The following is an 18,595-nucleotide window of genomic DNA, read 5'->3' as shown; positions in this document are numbered from 1 at the left end:
ACAGGTAATGGTTCTGAGCTCTTACTTTCCTAAAGCATAAGCTGTCACATTTGGACTGAGTCACAATGTATATGAATGAGCAAAATATTAGCACTTGTCTTTCTTGATCGAATGATGCCTGACAATAATGTTCAAAATCATAGAAGAAATCAAACTTAAAAAACCCCTGCTATTCAAAACTAAATTTTACCTGAACATTGGCAAAATCAACACGGTTGAGATCATTGAGCATCTGGTTGATTTGAGAAGTATTTTGAAGCACAGCACGAGCTGCTTGAGCCAGGTGATTAAGAGATGTGTATCTTCGCAGAGTCTGGGCAAAGGCACTTACAGCGGCAACCTATGAAGAAATTTATTATTTTTAAATATTGTGCACCAAAGATTAATTCTACAGATTGAGTCTTGACTTTCATTTTAATAGTGTATATTAATGAGTCCTCATATTTTAATTATACCATGTAGCAGATCAAATAATATTACTTCCTCTGCGATTACTTCATGCTTGATGCTAAACATGAAATTTAGCATTAATGTTAAAATGCTTCTCCTTTTAGATGCTATTGCCCAGTTGGTTTGCCATTGCAAGAATAGTACTTTAGGTTTCATCTACCTTGGTTTGTATCATCCTCTGTGGAATATTGTTCATGGCATTCGAAAGCCAACCTTCAAGGCTTTTTGCAAAATTGCGAATGGCTTGGGTCAAGGCACCTGCACATTGGAGAATAAAAACAGAATGAAAAGAAAGCAGTGCACCTGTCTTGAAACGTTTTGCATCCCCAGGACACTTGTACCCAACTTTCAAGTCTGCTGCATTTACTTATTAGACAAATCTAGTCTATGTTCAAAATGCCTCACTGAGATAAATTTTACACAATAATGTATTAATAATATAATGTAATAATTCTTTTTACTTTAGGTTTAATAAACATTCTGACTTCTTCACCAGACATTCTTCCAAAGAAATTTGTGACTTAGCAGTATTGTTGGGGGCACTCCTATACAAGAACAACACTAATTGCAGCAGTTGTGGTGGAATTTTCCATCAGAAATTTTCAGTTTTCCATTTCACCTAGACACATCTTTCAAAAAGCAAAAGTCTGGGGAAAAATCCACTTATAGGAATATTGCACTTTCCTCAAATAAGTCCAAATTAATCTTAAACTATGTCATAGTGCTGCTTAATTCAGTTTTAAAGAATAAATTCCATTCACATGCAGTCCCCTTAAGGATATCATCAATAAGCAAGATATAGGAATGTGTTTCACTGACAGAAAGTAAAATTATTGAAATGACTGTGAAATCTGTGTGCATTTTTTTTCTTTTCTATAGCATCCACAGAAATGCTGAATGGCTGACAGATTTAGAGAGACACTGAAGCCCCTATAGCACTCTGCATTACTAAAACCAGAAATTTTAATTTTTCAAAAGAGGAGGACAGGAAGTATTATCCCAAGCAACAGTATCTGGAAAAAATAAAATCGTATCTTCTGAGTGATAGAAACCTAGCTTTCCCATGCCTAAATCTTGCATGTTGACATAACAGCACTACACTCAAATTGTTGCAAAAAGTAGGCAAAACAAGAAAAAAACTAAAGGTTTCTGAAGACTACTAGAGAATGAAAGCAATGAGAATGTAGAGGAAAAAACCTAAGGAAGTAATATCTTTTTTTAATAATACCTTTTTAAAATAAAGTCTTCTACCAGAAATGTAAATTTACTAAAAGAGAAACTATATTTTTTGTGATATCTTTTTCATATGTCTTCAAACTTGCAGTCAGAAGCAGTAAAATCCATATTGGTAATCCTTATAATTCACCACACCTCTGAATGCTTAGCTGATCACAATTTGATCTTAAAAAATATTTGTGTTAGCTGAGCCCTCTTATGCTATCAGGATTTTTCCTACTTTAATGTTTACACGTGAAGAACAAGCTTTTTTCCTCAACCCTGTAAATCTCCTAGTTCACCTGTGTTGCTTTGTAAATGATTTCTGTGCACTTACTATTTGACTATGTATTCATTCACATTTTCCTACCTACCAGACAAGATGGAAGTAATAATGTAAGTACTGTATGAATAGTACTTAGATATTTAAGAAAAACATTACCACTTTTTCACTTCGAGTGTTCTCATGACTCTTTTTTACCCAAGTGCATTTATATATATGTTAGAAAATTATTTGCATCACTTTGAAAATAAATATGGAAAAGCAGCTCAGGCCTTAAGAGAGGCCTTTAAATAGAAAGAAAAAGGAACAAATAAAAGGAATTCTAAGTTCTGAAGAAATAAAATAGCTAAAGTAGCTAACCAGGCATCAGTATTGTATAGAGCCATCATGAATTTCTAATGATCTTTGGAGATATATTAAATACAGAATTTTTCACATATCCCTAAGTACACATGTAGCCATTACCAAAACCATAAGCACCTATACCTTGAACTTGTAAGTACACCTGCAACCTTTCAAAGAATCTTTGTATGATAAGCATGGTGCAAAGGGCCTAAACCATTAAGTTCCTAGTCACACACTAAAGGATGTGGCAATGGCAGTTACAGAAAGTTTGATTTCCATAAGCACCTAAAAAGCTTGACTTCTGAACCAAAATTCCCCTGACTGGTACAAAACTGAGCCTTACAGCCTTTCCAGTACTTCAATATTTTGTCTGTCTGGAATTGTGTAATATGGCATGGAAATGCATTTTGCATGAATTCTCCACCTATCATGGAAATTAACTCACAATCAAATTTGTTTCGGTCCATTCTGCCATATGAGAAGATGCAAGATGTCCACTCTAAAACATAACAGGACACTATATAATTATGGTCCTTATTCCTTACTCCAATTGACAGCATTTCACTTTCTAAGGAAACTGAATTTTCTGTTTTATACCCAGCAATTCTTCACTCATTCTGTGGGTGCGAAATATTTCAGCTGATAAATTTAATACAGAGGTTAAAAATAAAAAAATTTTTTTCCTCAACAGTCTTTTTTTTTCTAGTCCAGTAATATGTATCAACAACAGGACTTGTCTAAAAGAAAAAACACTAAAGATTTAAACAAAAAAAAGGGTCTTTCTTTAAGCCATTTTCAAATAATATTTTTCCTTATTTTGAGCAGCAGCTGCTGCTATCTTCCCACTTACTAAAAAAAATCATGAACATGCCTTTAATGAAGCATTGATGGTCCCAGCACCTCTACAGAGTCCAAACTTTCCTACAAACTGCTATTGTCCCACAGAGGATGATTCACCCAGCTGCATTTTTGTTATATTCAACCTTAACCCATTATTTTAGTCTCTTGTAATGACTGGAAATGCTTTTATTCAAAAGCAGGAGTTTAAAAAATCACAAGATTTGAACGCTTTAACAGTGAAGAAGAAACTTGGATGGCCCACCATTTAAAGGAAAGGTGCTAAAAAAAGCCATTTAGTTAGCTGGCCCTAAAGGATAAAGTAAGATAATGTGTTAGCTGCCTTCTAAAGGTAGCTCAGTGAGTGCAATTTTGAGCAGAAAATCCCTGGACTGTTCACAAAAAGTCTCTTGGGATGAATTCGTCCTGAGATCAGATGAGGTGTTTGAATCCAACAGTTTGATGACCCATCCCCAAAACAGAAATGTCAAACACAGTAGGTATCAATTATTCAAATATGACTGGTAATTTTAGAAAGAAAGAAATAGCATGAAAAGGACACGATGCATCTAGTTATTGATTAATTGATTTTGCCCATTTTCTTGAAATCCTGTATTGGCAATGCACAATGAATCTTACAAAGCAAAGCGAGAAGACAGCATGTTGTCATTTAAACATCTCTCTAGAGCCTGCCAGGCTTCACTGGAAAAGCAACTGAAAAGGAGAGGATCAAGTTTAATGAAAAACTGTCTGCACCACCATTTTATTCATAAGTTAACTTGCTTTTTTGCAAGTGAGAGTTTTCATTCAACCTATTAAATGTTATAATTTAATTTGTGGGAGTTTTTATTATTAACTAATTGTTGGTGATACACTATATTACTGTAAAATCCTACCTAATGGTATTGTCATTAGAGAAGTAAAACTTAAATATAAACCAATGCAAAATAATTTAGACAAGTAAAAGTTGTCAATAGTTACATGTATTTGCAAAAACATTTTTCCTTTATTCTGCTATATAGATGCACAAATTATGCCAATTGCTACCAAGAACTTACTCGTTCCTTAAACAAAAGGCAAAATGTGCATTGTAACTGGCAAACCTTCGTATTTTATCCTTTTCCAGTTTCAATTTTTTTGTATTATACATAAGTTGCTAAAACTTGATTTTATTCCACTGGCAAGCAAGAAGTCAATAAACCTTTTTTGCAAGGTACTACCACCAAGTATTCTTACTGAGTACTTATTACTCACTATAACAGAGAAGGTGTCACAGCGTGACAATATAGCTTTGTCACCTGCAAAACTACTTACAGCCCTAATTAAAAAAAAAAAGCAATCCAATTTTTTTAAAGTAAATACTGTGGTTTTTTTCATTGGAAGAAGATAATACATAGGAATTGTGAGGGTTTTAGTGGGTTGCTAACATGATTTCAGTGTAACATTTTGGACAGTACATGTGAGACAATAAATACTTCATGAAGTTCAACTTCCTTCACAAAAATTTGTTTTCTACCAAAAGTAGCCATAAAAATACACTGCTAGAGCAATGACAGATTCTAGTAGAATTAAATTTGAAAAGAAAGCTCTACTCCTGGTAATGGTGATATGACTGGACAATCACTCACTATTTCCTGCAGAATGTATGACAGGAAAACAGTAGATTAGAATAATAAAGTGGAGTAGGAATTTTTCATTGCCTTAACAATTACTAGAATTGATTTCAGCAGTTAGGGATAAAGGACCACGTCTCCAAACATGGAATCACAAAGACCACAGTTCTCTTCCAGACCAATCAAAGACTAATATGTGTCGTAGGCATTTGCCAGCACAACTCCTTGTACAATGAAAGTAGGGATAAATTATACAGTATTTTGAATAATTTTTTGCATAACTTTCAAACTTTTTTCTTAAGCTGCCCAATGAGGCACAAGTACACTTCCATCATATACATGCTTACAGAAAAATCTTTACAAAATGTTTCAGATGTTGAACTTACTAGGAATAGGTCTAAGGACGTCAGGAATGAGAATCTCCACCAAAGCCTGGTACATCACATGGTCACAGTTACACATCCATTTCAGAATAGACTCATTCTTGCACAGAGTAATCAGCTTTGCTTTAGGAAGTCGACTTTCTATTTCGCTCAGATTGCTGGTGTTAAAAAAATTGTGGCAAATTAATAAATGATAATGCAGTTAGGGGCATGGTTTAGCAGCTAACACGGCAGTGCTTGGTTAACAGCTGAATTTGACTTTTCTGACCTAAAGTTTCTATGATTTCATGATTTACAGTAGGTAAAAACCTGGGTGTTAAAATGTACTTTTTTATACAGGTGTCACAGATAACTCAGTTGCAGCCAATATAACTTATTTACACATTATCTCACATGGAAATGGATTTTAAAAATGTCTGTATAATTCTCCTAAATAGTGCAGACATATGAATGATGTTTCTGGCTTAGAAGTGGTGGATTGAATATTGGGAAGAGACAACTTCACTCTAGCTGTCCATGCAAAATGAACATGGATGACACCACTGTTTCAAGATGTACCTTTGGCATACACCCAGGCTATACAAAACTGCCAGACAACATAAATTTAATTTGGAAAATAATAATAGAGGAAAAAATTACTATGTTAAAACTAATATGATTTTTATAATTTCACATTTACATTATTATGAGACACATTAAACATAGAGTAACATTTACTGACCTTGGTTCATTAACAGGAGTGCCATCAGGTGGAACAGAAGGAGAATAGCGCCAGAAAGTTTGCCACAATTTTTCTATCAGGCTGAATTGAAGATTAACAACCACATCCAGTATTGCCTGAAAAAATGAAAGATGAGATCATATTGTCTTTTACCCAGAATCCCTCCACTCCCAACTCCAACTAGATCTACAGCTCATTTCCTTCATGACAAAGTGGAATCAAGGCAAACTGTATATTTCTCAAGTTTTATTATCTTTGATACCCATAAATTATCCAGCACTATAAACTGTTGTGCACAGAGACTTGCATAAGGCTTGCATGGAAGCCTCTGGGAACTAGTATGGCCTATGTTTACTACATAAACATATCACAGGAGTTAAGGCACAGAAAATATTTACTGCTACTGCAAACAGAAAAGTAAACCTGACATGTTACTCCTTTTCATAATGCTTTCTAAGTTGGAAGCACCTTCAAAAATAATTTTAAAAGACATATTGTTAAGTATCAAATGTGGTTTAAATGTCTTAATGTTTTTTTTGATACAAGACAAATATTACTGCTTTTAAAAATAAAATAAAATGATAATCTAACCTGATTTACACTTGCTGTTGACTAAACCAAATATCTCCATACACAATCTAAAGTCTAACATTCTGAGAAACATACATGTAACAACATTTTATTCTCAGTATTTATTACATATTACTCTTTCCCCTGCAAAGGGGTTCATGCAGAAAACCCTTTTTGATCTTGTTTCATTGAGATAAATAAAATATTGTGGGAAGGTCACATGCCACTTTCATGGCTACAATATATTGGACACTATTCTCCTGTACTGGCCTTCAGTAAAAGTCATAAACTTTTGAAAATAAATGGTTTATAGGAAATACCTCACAGTGCTCTCGATAAAGACTCTGTAGTGATTTGATGTCCTCAAAGGTAGTACCATCTGGCAGAGAAGATATTTCAACTTCTCCAAACTCTGGCAGTACTCGAGATGCATCTGTTGTCATGACAACATAATGAAAGAAGTGCCAATTACAGTATAGTTAAAAAAAAATCTAAGGATTATACAAAGAAATAAATTCCAAAAGGTCATAATATTCAAAGGGGAAATTATTTAATACCTGTTGTATGCCAAAATGCTAAATACATTAATAATTTTTAGTAAAAAATGAATACAAAATTACACTAGTATAGATTACAATGCTATCATGTACATAGTATACATATATGGAGAACATAACACATGCTTTTTCAGACTATTACTAAGAAAATATGTAGATTCAGTGCAGGAGAGATTACTCCTTGAATAATTTTTTGGTTGCTCAGCTGAAGAGCTTCCATGCAGCCAGGTGTGATGGGGCTTAATAAACTCAATATACATTTTTACTTGACATTTACTAGACTTTTATGTAGAGTCAATGTGTGCTTTTACTATTTGCCACAAATATTTCTGGGAGACAAGCTGGTAAGATAAAAATAATGGACTGAAAGATACCTGGAAAAGAAGATTCAAAACATTTTAATGCTACCCTTATGCTCCAAATGGTTTTAGTTACAGCAAAATCAAGCCAAAGGATTTGGTGGCTGAAAATCCCAACCAAATAAGCCTACACTAATAGCACACTCTATCAGCACAGCCAAGGATTCTTTTTACATAAACAATTAACTAAATTAAGATTTGTTTCTGTGACTGGAATACATGCTTAACTGGTCAACAAATCCACAATCTGGATATTTTTAAACATGACCTTTGAGTTTTCAGTTGAAACTATTTGTTTTTTTCCACTCACAACACTAGAACACCCTTTCAAAACAGCTAGGAGTGGCTAACCTGCATAGTAGTGCAATGCCATCCCCCTATGCCAACTTTCACAAATAAAATGCACTGTAATGCACATGAAGGAAACAACTTTCATAGCAGGAATTTCAATATGCACATTTAATATAATTATGTAAAGCAACTTCATATTTATGTAATATGAAGTATACCTCACACTGTTTTTTCTAATTTTCCTTTTATACTTACATTATGCATATTAAATATTACATAAAATTTAAATTACATAAAGCGTAATTTAAGTGCCTTTTGGTTCTGTTGAGAGTAAGGATTTTACAGAGGGCATGATAACTTCAGATGCAATTATTTTACTTGTCTGGCTTGATATTCACTGTGAAAACAAAGTTCACCTTACTTATTTATATAGCAGTATAAAGCCTGCTTTCGTACCTAGAAACTGTTGATGATGTTGACTTTGGGCAATTACAGTTTGTTCAACAGATGTGCCTGTCTGTTGACCACTTCCTGTGAAGCCATCTGCAACTCCATCCACTTTCTGCATAGGCTTATACCTGCAAAATACCAAGTACAAAATTATCCCTTCTGTTTACTTCTTCATAAATGGAACACTGAGTTTGATTTTTCCATCTCAAAATAAAATTTTCAGGAAAAGTGTCAAAAGAATTTGGAGGTTCTTACTTACTTTTTAAAAAACAGAAGGCAAAAAGCACTAAGGGAAGCCAGAGTGTTAACAATGGCTTACAGAATTCACAAAGGTGATATTCCAGCAGTACTCCCAATTTCTGCTAGAATTTAGCTTAGTAACAGCATATTGTAACACTGGCAAATTTATACCAAAAAAAATCAAATCCTTCCCTTTCCACACAGATTGACATAATTTTGTAAAACAAAGGTCATGTTTCATGACTTTTAAGAAGCAACAATACTGTCTCATAATAATGAAGACTTAAAACAAGCACTTTTTGATACTGAAGGTATGCAAATCCAAAAGCTTCATGGTTCCCAAATTAAGAAAAGGAATGAAGAAAAATGAAGCATACATTCAGTCTACAGCTTTTGCTGAAGAGAACTAGAAGTATTTATTCAACTAAATGTGTCTGATAGAGATGGTAGAATTGGTATAACTACCAAGAAAAAAAGTGTATTGACTGCAATTTACCACTAATTTAAAAGACAAAAGAACCACTAGAAATATTAATAAACTGACGAAAGAGAAATATTCCTATAATCAAGAAAATTAAAATATTCAGTTTTTTAGTTCTCTCTTAATAAATCCTGCTAGAATTTTTGAATACACGTGGATAACAATGATAAGAACACACACTGTTATATATGAAACACTGAAGTTAAATACCAAGCTCTCTATAGCACAGTACTTTTCATGTAAAAGCTACATATTGTGCATAATGGTACCTTGCAGTTCCCACCCATCACCAATACCTTTACAGATTCTCACAGCAGAGCTTGGGATTGGTGTGAATTGAGCCTGAATTGGGTGCATGTTGGTGCAGGTACATGTGTACAAGTACAAAACATGGGGCACAGAAGTGTGCACTAACTGCACACAGTGCCATATGTGTGATTTTGTTCAGATATAATCAAGGAACATACTGACTTAAAGTTAAGAAAATGATGCCAAACATATTTAGGTGAGGGAAATAAGGGAACTATGTAAGACATACAGTGGTCTTAAATAAAATAATCAAGCAAACAGTACAAAAAGAAATATCCAGTCCTAACAGTTATATAATGAAATTCTAAAATCACTTTTTCTTTGTGAATCACGAAGAAGACAAGAGATGTGGCAGTGTTGAGCTGACTGGCATCATTTTTCCAGAAATAATTCTAGTTAGACCATATGTTTTGGTGCACATATGTAATTTTGAATGCAAGTGAATGAAATGTTTAAGTGAATGAGATTGAGTGGGTAAAATAAGCTTGCTGGGAGATTTTGTAAATATCTATCATCATTCCTTACTATATAATCCTGCCATGGTTTTTGTAATAAGCGTTTTCTACATAATGTTATTATGAGACATCTCATGCTCCTGTATTATGCTCAGCAAAAGACAGTTAAGAACATATATCTTACCATGAGCTTCCATTTAGTGTTGTAAATAATCTGTACTGTCTGGAAATGACAGTAAAATAATTTCTGATCAAAATGATCTTTGTGTTTGAAGTTAAGTTTGAAAAGTTTGAAGTTAAAAAGTTTGTGTTTTCGATATTTCAGTTGTGTACAAAGACACAAAATATGCTTGGTACACTATACCACTGTTCACTCAACTGTAGGTTTTTGGAGGAGTAAGTGTTCTAAAGATGACTTGCTTGATGTGGTGCTCTTCTATTGATTAGAGTCATGAAATTATGCATCTAACGTATTTTACTTTAGAGCAATATGACTGGCTAGTAACACCAGTCAAATCAAAATTAATTTTCAAAGATTATTAATTTTCAAAGATAATTAATTTTCTGTTTAAAATAGTTTTTAATATGCATATTCACACATTCTTTCATCACCAGTACAGCCCTGTGCCGCAGTTTTCAACTACGTCTGAGCCTCCACAGATTCCTCAGGAACAACAGATACTAAGGGAATATACTTACATATACTTGGAAGCAAACCATTGAGGTCATATTAATTCTTCATAGGGACATGAAATAAATTCCAAGCAACTTAATTGTAAGTTCTCTGATAAGAAGTGCGAACATAAAATGATACAGCAATGAGAAGAAATAGGAATGTTGAAATTAAAGCTCTTACTGCTTTTACTCATCTTATGGGACAAGAATTCAATATCGTTAAGAAGAATCTGTTCATATTATAGGTAATTTGATCATTATTTATTTTCTGCAAATTTATGACAATTTCTAGGTAAATATTCTTTCACTTTGACTGGTGCCTGACGTCATTGACATCAACTGGGTATTCAGCACACTTTTGTTTTCACAGCAAAAAAGCTGAACAGGAATTTGAACTTGTCCATGTAATGAAAAGACTTGATGGATGAGAAATAGCGTGAATAGATGTGTTTCACACTTTACCTCTGTTTCTGCTGCATGGGCTGTTGTCTCATGGCCATATATTGCATGTCCTCTTGTAGTCGATTAAGAGGAGAGTCTGGCTTGACCCGAATCCCATAATAATGATACTTGGAGTTCCCCCTTTATGGAAGAGCAAGCATTAAAAGAGCAGTAATACTAGTTTTACATATTTTCTTTACATTTACTTTAAAATTTACATTGACTGGAAAACAACACACACAACAACACAAATCAGGTCTGGCTCTCCTGTCATACCTGTTTTACATGAGTGTCTTTTTGCTACCTTGGGAAATTAACTCACTCTCTTAAACAAATATTATCAGCATACTAACTTGCACTCCACTTCAGTAAGAAAAATAAAATGCAAATAAATACAATTTATCTAGTATGGGCAAATAGTATTCTTAGTGATTTCCAAACAGAAAGTTATGTTTTATTTGTAATGATAAAAATCTGAAGTGTAGTGACCAAAATACAAACACATTAACTGTCAAAAGCAGAAGAAATGAAACTATAATAGCATCTTGAAAAAACACAGAACTGTTCAACATGAAGAAATAGAACTGACAGAAAAACACTAATATTTTAATGCAGGATTCTTATTAAAAGAATTCTTATGTTTTGTATTCTTTTTCCTAGCAGACTAGTTTCTTATCCATAATTATTACCTTTATTTTTTATTATAATTCAGGATTTCAATTGCACAAACCTAGTTCCAAGTCTTCTGGTCCGTAGTCCCATGAAGATTGACCTTATGAGTTTTCCAAAGGAGGCAGCATTGACTGGATCCAACTTGTGCTCCTGACAGTGTCTTAAGTAATGGTTGTAAAGGGTACTTCTTGGAAGGCTCACTCCTTCTGCAGTTTCATAGTTGTCTAAAAGCCATTGAAGCTATATCACATACAAAAGAGAAAAAAAACCACCCTATTATATACTTTATTGAAAATATTGTAGCCATACAGCATTAACTTCTGACAGATGGAATCACTCTTCAGGTCTATTAAAAATGACTTTCTTCCTCAGAGTGTCTTTAAATGTTAGTTACAATACGATACAATAATGCTTTGATATCTCCAGAATTACCAGGGAATAATAGCAGAATTCATTGCATTTGTGACTTCAGGAAAGTGCCCTTTTCTTAAAATATTTTTGATTCAGTACCACATATCAGTATGTAATAAAGATATGTATGCTTTGGAGACAAATTGTTAGTACCACAAAGAAATAAAGGAATCATGAATGTAATACACATAAACTGCAGAAAACAAACTTCTTGGGCACAATAGGTAATTAATGTATTTGTAAAACCGGAAAATGATATTGTTTCTCTTTGTTGTTAAAAAACATTAAGATACAAATTAAAAAAAAGCTACTGCATAAAAGTCAGAGAGCTACCTAGGTAACATTGAAAATAATTGGTAGGTCTATGAATCATTAGGGATACAAACCCTTTCAGCTGTAGCCTGCTTGCCTTTGACTTCCAAATGGAACAGAATGAGTTTCTTGGAAAAACAGTAATCTTTTCATGTAATTGTGGTAGATAATTAGAAACATGCAAGAAGAGATATTATGCAACATCACTGCATGTTCTAAGTAAGCACACTCACGACACACCTCTAGCTGTTGCTAATATACAAAAAAATGTTAAAAGGACAATTTAATACTCCTAGATTTAGCACTAAAGGAAAATCACAAAATATAGCAAAACCAATATACTCTGAGAATTCAATAAATTTCACTGGTTTTGTTTTTTGATAAGTCAACATTTTCCTTATTTTTTCCTGTACTTGTCATGGATCGCTAGAGTTTTCTCACCTCTAGAAAAATACAGAAAGAAGATGCAAATACTTCCAAGACATAAGATTTTTAGCTTGGTTTGCAGGCAATTTTGCATTTCAAATAAAGAAAATGAAGAAGTACAGTTAATCATGATTTATGATTGTTTCATATGTACTAACATTCACAAGTGCTTCCAAACTGAGCATCTGTCATTTTGAAATATAGCTGAAGAAAAGGTATAATTGTTAATATTTGAGTTTTGTGTGAATGTATTAGACTTATTTCACTAGTGATCTGACCTAAGCCTGTCTCGGCTTACAAACGTAATTATAACTTTCAGTGGTTGCAATCTATCCATACTGAAAATCTGTTATTACATTTCTATTTGTATTAATACATTTATATAACATTTGTCATATATTATTACATCCAGAATTGAATAAGAACGATACAGAACTTGAAGTACTTCTGCTTTCCCCAAGGGGAAAAACTCTGTCAATCCCAAAAGACTGACAAACAAAAAATTAATTATTTTGCAATTAAGTTCTGTGTGTAGCATTAAAGATATTTTCCTCCAGATGGTTTCTAATCTATTATTAATCACTTTGAGTGCACTTCATTAATTATATGAATTTCTAACAGATGTTATTTCAAACATAACTTGCATTATTCAACACACAAAAAGCCAAATGAAAAGTTAAGTGCAATACTAGAATTTTTGCTCTTGGAAGGAGTTACTTAGTAGTAAGGGCTTGAAATCCTTACTTCATAGATTATAGCCTGGAAGAAAAAGTGCAGTTAATTCATGATTTTAAGAGAAAATTGAATCCAAACATTATTGTAAACAACTTTTTAAAGAACCCAAACACTTCTCCATCAAGCTGAAATACAATTCTAAAATTGTTCAGGTTTGAGTGGTGGGTTATGAATTTGTAGTACTGACCATAATGTAATGCTAAGATGAGGAAAGGTACGAAATATTCACAGAGCCAGACCTGTTAAATTGAGTGTGATTTCAATTAATTTGCAATGTTTATAAAACACTCAACTATCAATAGGCTGAATAAGTTGATCCCATGCAGAAATACATCAAGAAACAAAAGAAAACAGAGGAGAAATTACAAACTCCTTGAAATGAGAACTCATGTATTTAGGAAAACAAATCCTACAAAACTTCATTGAGGTAACAAAGGTTGAAAATTTAAATCCCAAACTAAAATATTTCCACAAATTAATTTATCACCTTCTAAGTGTATAAGTTAATTAAAAACACAATTTAGAATTCTGTTTTAAAATCTGTTACGCAAATTATTTAATAAATGCCAAACCAAACCATTAGAAGGCAAATTCAAGAAAAGTTTAAAGAGACAAAGTGTACAACTACGCTTAAACTTTCTTTACACTGTCCTTGAGTTTAAAGACAATAATCATTGCTTTAAAAACAGGCAAAACATCCTGTAAGCTTGATCTAGATTTTAAATTTCTTTCAAAATGACCAAAAGCAGTAAAGACTTTTTGCGATAAAAATGTGTGCAAGGGTTGTTTTAAATTATTTTTTCCCCACAGAGTCAAAGATACATCCCTAACACAGTATTTTTCACAAAGTGTTCACAGTCAAGAATATCACGGTAAGTCTTCACAGCTGGAAGGACTGTGATCTTCTGTACCAATCTTGTTATTGGGAAGACACTGTGAACAGCGCCTAGAACTAGGAATGAGTGAAACACAACTTACAGAGGCACTGCAGCTTATCTTGTAATCTTTCTTAATTCTATACAACGACTAGAGACTTCCTAACAGGTTTAAACACAAACTTAGAATAGTTCTAGTGTTTTAAGTCTTTCTAGATAGTTCTAAAACATTCCCGAAAAAGTCACAGTCTGTTAAAAATGATATTTAAACAACCATTTTGATATTATTAGTCCAATAATATCTATTATTATTTAAATAATAATTTTGATACCACCTTATCTTCAAAATAATTATTTTGTGAGCAGAAAAGGTGGAATTTAAATTTCCTTTCTGTATATAATTTCCTGTAACTTTTTATGATACAGTTTTCCTCTAAATTTTAGTTTTAAGAAAAAAAAGCTTGCCTAAATTCTCCACAAAACATTTTAAGTTCAACAAAACCAGACCCCTACAGGAAAAAAATCCAAATCCAAACCCAAACCTTCTAAAGCATGTATTTTAAATTTGATTTCCAAAGGATAATCTCTACTATCATATTCTACATTTCAGACTGCAAACTAAATTTCAATTTCTTCTGTAAAGCAATAATGGTATTTGAATTCATATAATAAGCAAAGCTGAGAAGGAAAAAAAGTAATATGAATACAAACCAATCAACATGGCAAAAATACAAAATTCAAAACCATAAGAACCAACAGAAAAAAAACAACATTTCAGAAAGACTAACAACTTACAAAGTAATAACATTATTTACATAATAAGTTTAAAATTAACTTGGTCTTTTTCCTTTATTTTAAAGTTTTACATAATGAACTTGTCACTATATTTGGAGATCATGTTTTCCCCAAATATCTTTTAGCTTTGTCTATGAAACGTTAGACTTGCAGTGTAAGAACAAAGTAAAAGGCAGATGAATAAGACATTTCTGTGTACTTCAAATTAAGGCACTGTTTTCAATTTTTACCAGGTCATCAGAAGGATCCTTAGGATTCTTACGTAATTTCAAAATAAACTCACTAGTCAGAATAAATGAAGAAACACCTAGGAATAACCTAAATATATTATTTAGGTGTGCTTTTTCTTCTCTTCCTCTTCACATGCCACAAAATTAGTATATGGTACACAGTTCTTATGATGCAGACAATTGTATTTAAAATGCCAAAAGCCACCTAATTTAGAATTAATTGAACCTTAGCTTGATATTTACACTGTAACCCGCAAAACAGTCAAATGTGTTAACTCATCCTAACACAGGTGTACAGCATAGGAAACAGGTAACACTCTGCAATATACCATAAAGACATTTAATCTGACAAAATAAAGCCATGGGAGGTGTAGTAGAAGATTACAAGCAACTAAGATGGGAAGATTAAGAGCAAAAAGTAATAATAAAATAAAACAAACATTTAGAGGCAGGCTAAGCATGCAGAACAAGCAAGAGAGAGTGTATGTGAAGAAGAGACAACTTACATGGCTGTTGAGAAGAGAGCTTCTGTGAGTGGACAGACCATCAGACTTTTGCAGTGTCTCAATCGCCATTTCAATCTGATAATAGATGTCATTAAAAAAAGGACTCAAGATGGGATAGTAAAAAAGCCTGATCAGAGAAGTTTTGACAGATTCCTTACAGATCAACAGAAATGCCTGCTTTATTCCTGGCTAGGGCATATATTTTATTAAAAAGCCTCAATCTAGAGTCCCAGTGAACACAAGCCTCCTCAATGGGGTCAGAAAGTCCTTGCACATATCCAATTTTGCTAGCATGTATAATGCAGGATCACAGCCTCAAAGTTCATTTTACCTTCCAAACTGCTCAGAATGAGCTCAAAGAAGTAAAATTACTGGTGAGCTGCATTGAAATAAAAATAACCCAGACTGAACAAAAACATAATCACTAAAGTAAAAAAAAAAAAAAAAAAATCCCTAAACGATTTTATGGAAGGCCTCCATATGTTTTCCCTTCAACTATACCAGGAAGAAACATGCAGAGCTTGCAATAAGAATTGAATTAGAAACAAAACTTTAACTATCTGAAATCACAGAATCAAATCCCAAACCAAAGTAATTCAATAGGCTTTACACCATTAGCTTCACTGGGACAGGACATCAATCCTTACTCCTGCCAGTACCCTTTGAAGATCCCCAGCTGCCAAAGTAAATGGAAAGTCAGGAGTTACACAGACTGCAGGATCCAGCCTTTGGAAAAGCAGATTTGTTCACAATAATTTTGCTTTTAAAAAGGAAAAGAAAACACAGTATAACTAAAATACAAAGGAGATTTTTTTCAAATTCAAATGTATGGTTACTCTCATGTCCATTTTCTCTCTTTTCCTTTTAATTAACAATGGATATTTTGGTTTTGATCAGTTTGGCAACAACATTAAAGAAAAAACCTAAGTGTAATTTATCTGGGGGGCCAGAAGAGCAAAAACCAACAATGAAAATGACAGAGACAATGGAATGCACAGTAAGAAAAGGCACACAATTATTAGCTACAATAAATGGCCGAAATGAAAGCAATGGAACCACCACTTAAACTTTTAAAAAAAATACTTGTAATTATCTCTGCAAACATTTTTAATGAGCCCTGTCTATCGTACTTCAAATACCACAGTACTAATTTTCATTTTAATGACATAATTTACCAATATTGGCTGAATTTACTCTCTATATAGTAGAAATGGAAAACTACTATAGCTGATATTTGAATTTACCTGTAAAACTAGTTTCTCCTTTTTTTGAGGGAAATTGACAAGTATTTTAATATATTAGCTGTCAGGAGCAATTTCTTTTACTTGTGTAATATTAGCTTTGCAAGTCTTTAAAAAAAGGTGCATTATTAAATATATACAATTACTATATAAAAAACCATTCTTGCTTGGCAATAATGTTCTTTCTTTTAACAGTCTGACTTGCTTCAGTGGAATAAACCCGAGGTCAAAGTATTAAATCACACAGGAAAGATCAACTTTTAAAAGCATGCTTCAAGAAAAAGACTACAAGGTCAAAAGATCATCATAAGGTCAGTTTACTATATATTGTAGCCAGAGAGTTTCCCTTCCTAAAAAAATACTACAATCAAAGAATTGAGAGTGTACAGACATTTAAATCCTAAATCTGAATGTTAGGTCACATGTACCACAGTGCTTAATCCACAGCAGTACTGTACACCAGGGTTACACTGCCTGCTGCTCATTCCCACTACTGCCCTACTCTCATTTTGTTGCTGCAACTTGTGGTCTTCTTTGTTCAGGGAACCAACCTGCTAAAAAATTGGCATCTCTAGTAATTTCACTTGAAAAGTGGCATTACAGATGACACTGACTTCTCACTGCCATATCAATTCCATGGCTTTTGCGGGCTTTTCATCATTTGGGAGATGTTTGTTGCTGGAGTTTCTTTTAGTAGATTTCATGACTATAGCCACTGAAGGCACAGAATTTGTGTTCACTTCTTGTACATCACATAAGCCAAGCAACACTGGTCACCACTAAAACATGTTAATTACTTTATCAAGCTCAGAAATGGGATCTATATTAAAAATGAGTCTCCACATATTCTACTAGGACAAGCTTAAAGAGAAATTGTTTTCACTACTATTTTGTTCACTATTTTTAGATAATATTTTGATAAAATGAACTTTAACTTTTATTTGACAGATGTCTCCACAATCCCAGAAACCCTCTTTGCATCTAGGTTGTAAAATTACTTTAACTACTTTTGAGCATAAACTATGAAGGAAGACAAATTTTTTAGACACTAAGTGATTCACTAGCCCTTTCTGAAAACTTATTGCTGCTTCTTGTTTTACTCTATTGGTGCCCTGCAGGGCTGAGTTCTAGGGCCAGTTCTGTGCATTTTTAACAATGATCTGGATACAGGACTTGAACGCACCTTTAGTAAGTTTGCAGATGTTATGAAACTGGGAGGCGCTGTAACTGGGAGGTGCTGTTGACTCTCCTGAGAGACAAGAGGCCTTGCAGAGAGAGGGATCTGGATAGAGTGGAGCACTGGGCAATCACCGGTGACATGAAAATGACAAGTCAAAATGCCAGATTCTGCACCTGGGACGGAGAAATGCCAGACACAAGTCTAAACTGGGAGAGGGGCGGCTCTGGGGTTGCAGAGAGGGTTCTGGGGGTGCTGCTTGGCAGCAGGCTCTGTGGCAGCCAGCAGTGTGCCCTGGCAGCCAGGAGGGCAGCAAACCCCATCTGGGTGCAGCAAACCCCATCTGGGTGCAGCAAACCCCATCTGGGTGCAGCAAACCTCATCTGGGTGCAGCAAACCCCATCTGGGTGCAGCAAACCTCATCTGGGTGCAGCAAACCCCAGCCTGAGTGCAGCAAACCCCATCTGGGTGCAGCAAACCCCAGCCTGAGTGCAGCAAACCCCATCTGGGTGCAGCAAACCCCATCTGGGTGCAGCAAAC

The 18,595-nt window shown here is 33.8% G+C and overlaps 1 protein-coding gene across 2 annotated transcripts in view; it reads right to left on the bottom strand.

Moving 5' to 3' along the window:
- Nucleotides 1-18,595, bottom strand: part of RFX3 (regulatory factor X3) — a 106,907-nt gene that overhangs the window by 12,511 nt on the left and 75,801 nt on the right. Inside the window, exons 5-13 of one of the 2 annotated variants that reach the window (XM_054283191.1) lie at nt 15,638-15,712; nt 11,406-11,587; nt 10,697-10,816; nt 8,081-8,202; nt 6,738-6,850; nt 5,848-5,963; nt 5,130-5,284; nt 611-708; nt 191-340 (exon numbers count right to left, since the gene is read on the bottom strand). In XM_054283191.1, the coding sequence (XP_054139166.1) occupies nt 191-340; nt 611-708; nt 5,130-5,284; nt 5,848-5,963; nt 6,738-6,850; nt 8,081-8,202; nt 10,697-10,816; nt 11,406-11,587; nt 15,638-15,712 (1,131 nt within the window). The remainder of the gene's footprint in view (nt 1-190; nt 341-610; nt 709-5,129; nt 5,285-5,847; nt 5,964-6,737; nt 6,851-8,080; nt 8,203-10,696; nt 10,817-11,405; nt 11,588-15,637; nt 15,713-18,595) is intronic. The other variant, XM_054283198.1, reaches the window with a different exon arrangement.

This window comes from Melozone crissalis, unplaced genomic scaffold, assembly GCF_028551555.1.
Source record: "Melozone crissalis strain CALT ecotype California unplaced genomic scaffold, PUWL_Pcris_2 ptg000005l_1, whole genome shotgun sequence".
NCBI classification, from domain to species: Eukaryota; Metazoa; Chordata; class Aves; order Passeriformes; family Passerellidae; genus Melozone; species Melozone crissalis.
This window is presented reverse-complemented; position numbering and strand designations above follow the sequence as displayed.